This window comes from Antrostomus carolinensis, unplaced genomic scaffold (genome assembly GCF_000700745.2).
Source record: "Antrostomus carolinensis isolate BGI_N321 unplaced genomic scaffold, ASM70074v2 scaffold29137, whole genome shotgun sequence".
Classification (NCBI taxonomy): Eukaryota; Metazoa; Chordata; class Aves; order Caprimulgiformes; family Caprimulgidae; genus Antrostomus; species Antrostomus carolinensis.
Window position 1 is genome coordinate 1,602 of NW_010327084.1, and position 2,260 is coordinate 3,861.

The window sequence follows — 2,260 nt, forward strand, 5'->3', positions numbered from 1 at the left end:
ACGCAGAAGGGGCAGCTGCGTGTTGCAGAGTGTGGGGCCGGGCGGTTGTTGGGAGTACACAGGGCTCCAGGCGGGAATATTGAACAGGATGTGGGAATGCCAGGTAATGACAGAAACACCTGGATCCCTCAGCAGATCCTTTGTGAAAGATTTTGCTTGTACAAAAAGCCTTTCAAAAGCTGTCCCCGAAAGAGGTTTTTGAGTCTTTCGAGGGTCCAAGCTTTCCTCTTTGCCCTTAGGACCGTGCTCCCTGTGGAGCGTCAGGAGTCACTGAGGACACGCAGCCAGACGTGTGCGTGGTTTTAATCCGTTATCTGTTTCACTGGCCGCGTGTGACACAGAACTGTGACCAGGAGTGAGCGTGAGATCAGCTGAGCCGGGTGATCGTTCCACTCCTCGGAGGCATCCAGCACCCGGTGCAGAGCAGATTGATCTGACTGAGTTACAAACCCTGACCCTCAGACTGCAGTGGAGGCTCCGGGCAGTGGTGCCAGTGGTGGGGCAGAGGCCTGTTCTACGCTGGAATCTTGTGTTGTAGGGAATGAACTGAGCTGGGCTCACTCTGAGCTCGGGTTCGTTATAAGGGAAAGGCTCAGCTGGTTGTTCTTGTAGGGGGAGTGTTTCCTCTATGGCTTGAGGTGTTTACCTGTTCCAGCTTATGAGTAAAGCACTGAGGTTTAATTTGTTCTGCCCTCCACGGGCTGAACACTGGATGTGGGCTACTGGAGGAGCCCGCAGGGACAGCGGGGAACAGGCCCTTGTCAGGGCTGTGTCCCCCGAAGGCCCCTGGGGACACCCCCTGAAGGGCCCAAGGCAGAGAGGGAGCCTGTGGAGCCAGGCAGCGCGGTCCTGGGGAAGCCTGGTTGTTGCTGCAGGGCTGGGAGGGAGCCCACGCTGGTGCAGTGGGTGGGTGCAGTTACGCTTCTCCTCCTCGCCCAGTGGAACTCGCGGGTGGGATGGCGGAGCAGGAGCCGACAGCGGAGCAGCTGGCCCAGATCGCAGCTGAGAACGAGGAGGACGAGCACTCCGTCAACTATAAGCCACCTGCCCAGAAGAGCATCCAGGAGATCCAGGAGCTGGACAAGGATGACGAGAGCCTGCGCAAGTACAAGGAGGCGCTGCTGGGTGCCGTCACCGTGAGCGCAGGTGAGCCCGAGGACACGGCTGAGCCCTGTCCTGTCCGTCACCTCCAGCTCTTGGCGCATCGGCAGGAGCGCAGCCGGGAGCGTAAGGGCACGTGTCTGTGCTCCCCCCGCGCCGGCTCTGGCCCTTGGAACCGGGCAGCGGGGCTGAGGGGTGGCACGTTCTGCCTTGGGAGGGGGATGCTCCTGGGGAGACCCTGGGCTGGGCCTCAGACAGCGGGGAGCCCCGACCTGTGCCCAGGGGGATGTTCTCGCTGGTTTTCTTGCTCTTTCAGGAAGTGCCCTGGAAGGAAAAGGAGTTGTGCTGTTGTACTAGGGATGTGTGTTCAACAGCCTTTTTGCTTGTCTTCTAGATCCCAATGCTCCAAACGTGGTGGTGACCAAACTGACTTTGGTCTGTGCTACTGCTCCTGGCCCTCTGGAGCTGGACCTGACAGGTGAGCGAGGGGAGGTCTGGGCTGGCGGGGGGGGCCTGGCAGGAGGTCCTGCAGGAGCACTGCTGGCCAAGTCTCCTGCGTCTGAAATGCCCTTGTGCTGGAGCCAGAGCGAGGTGCCCGGGCCCTGGGAAGGTTCTGTACCCCAAGCCCAGTGTCCACGTGCCTGTCCCAGCAAAAGGCCTTTCTGGTTCCCCTCCCTCCACAGCCCTTCAGTAGCGGGCTGAGCTGCCGGCTGGGGGAGCCAGCTGTCCTCCAGCCTGCGCAGCGACACGGCGGCAGCTTCGGGGTGGTGACAGCCTCGGAGCAAACGCCTGCAAAGGAACATTCGTGAATTAACCGCAGCGCTGAGCTGCAGTGTCCTTTCACAGGCACCACTTGCCCACCCCAGGTAGAGTGGGCAGCGCAGCAAGGAGCATCCTGCTGTGTGAGAATGTCCAGGCAGTGAGGGCCATCGCCACTGCTGCAGGCACTGTAGGACTGTAGGACTCTGAGCAACCCTTTCCCTTCTTTGCAGGTGACCTGGAGAGCTACAAGAAGCAAGCATTTGTGCTGAAGGAAGGTGTGGAATACCGGATAAAAATCTCCTTTAGGGTAAGAATTGAGATCTGAAAAATTAAGAACAAGTGGAACACCAGACTGCTGCAGTTGCAGCGTAGGGAGAGCCCGAGCCCTGGGAGTGCT

At 59.6% G+C, this 2,260-nt stretch overlaps 1 protein-coding gene across 2 annotated transcripts in view; it reads left to right on the top strand.

Annotated features, from left to right (window-relative positions):
* Positions 1-942: 942 nt before the first annotated feature.
* The window catches only part of ARHGDIA (Rho GDP dissociation inhibitor alpha), a 3,648-nt gene continuing 2,330 nt past the window's right edge, over positions 943-2,260 (top strand). The window contains exons 1-3 of one of the 2 annotated variants that reach the window (XM_010171808.1): positions 943-1,146; positions 1,496-1,579; positions 2,094-2,170. In XM_010171808.1, the coding sequence (XP_010170110.1) occupies positions 957-1,146; positions 1,496-1,579; positions 2,094-2,170 (351 nt within the window). In that variant the 5' untranslated portion in view covers positions 943-956. The remainder of the gene's footprint in view (positions 1,147-1,495; positions 1,580-2,093; positions 2,171-2,260) is intronic. The other variant, XM_010171809.1, reaches the window with a different exon arrangement.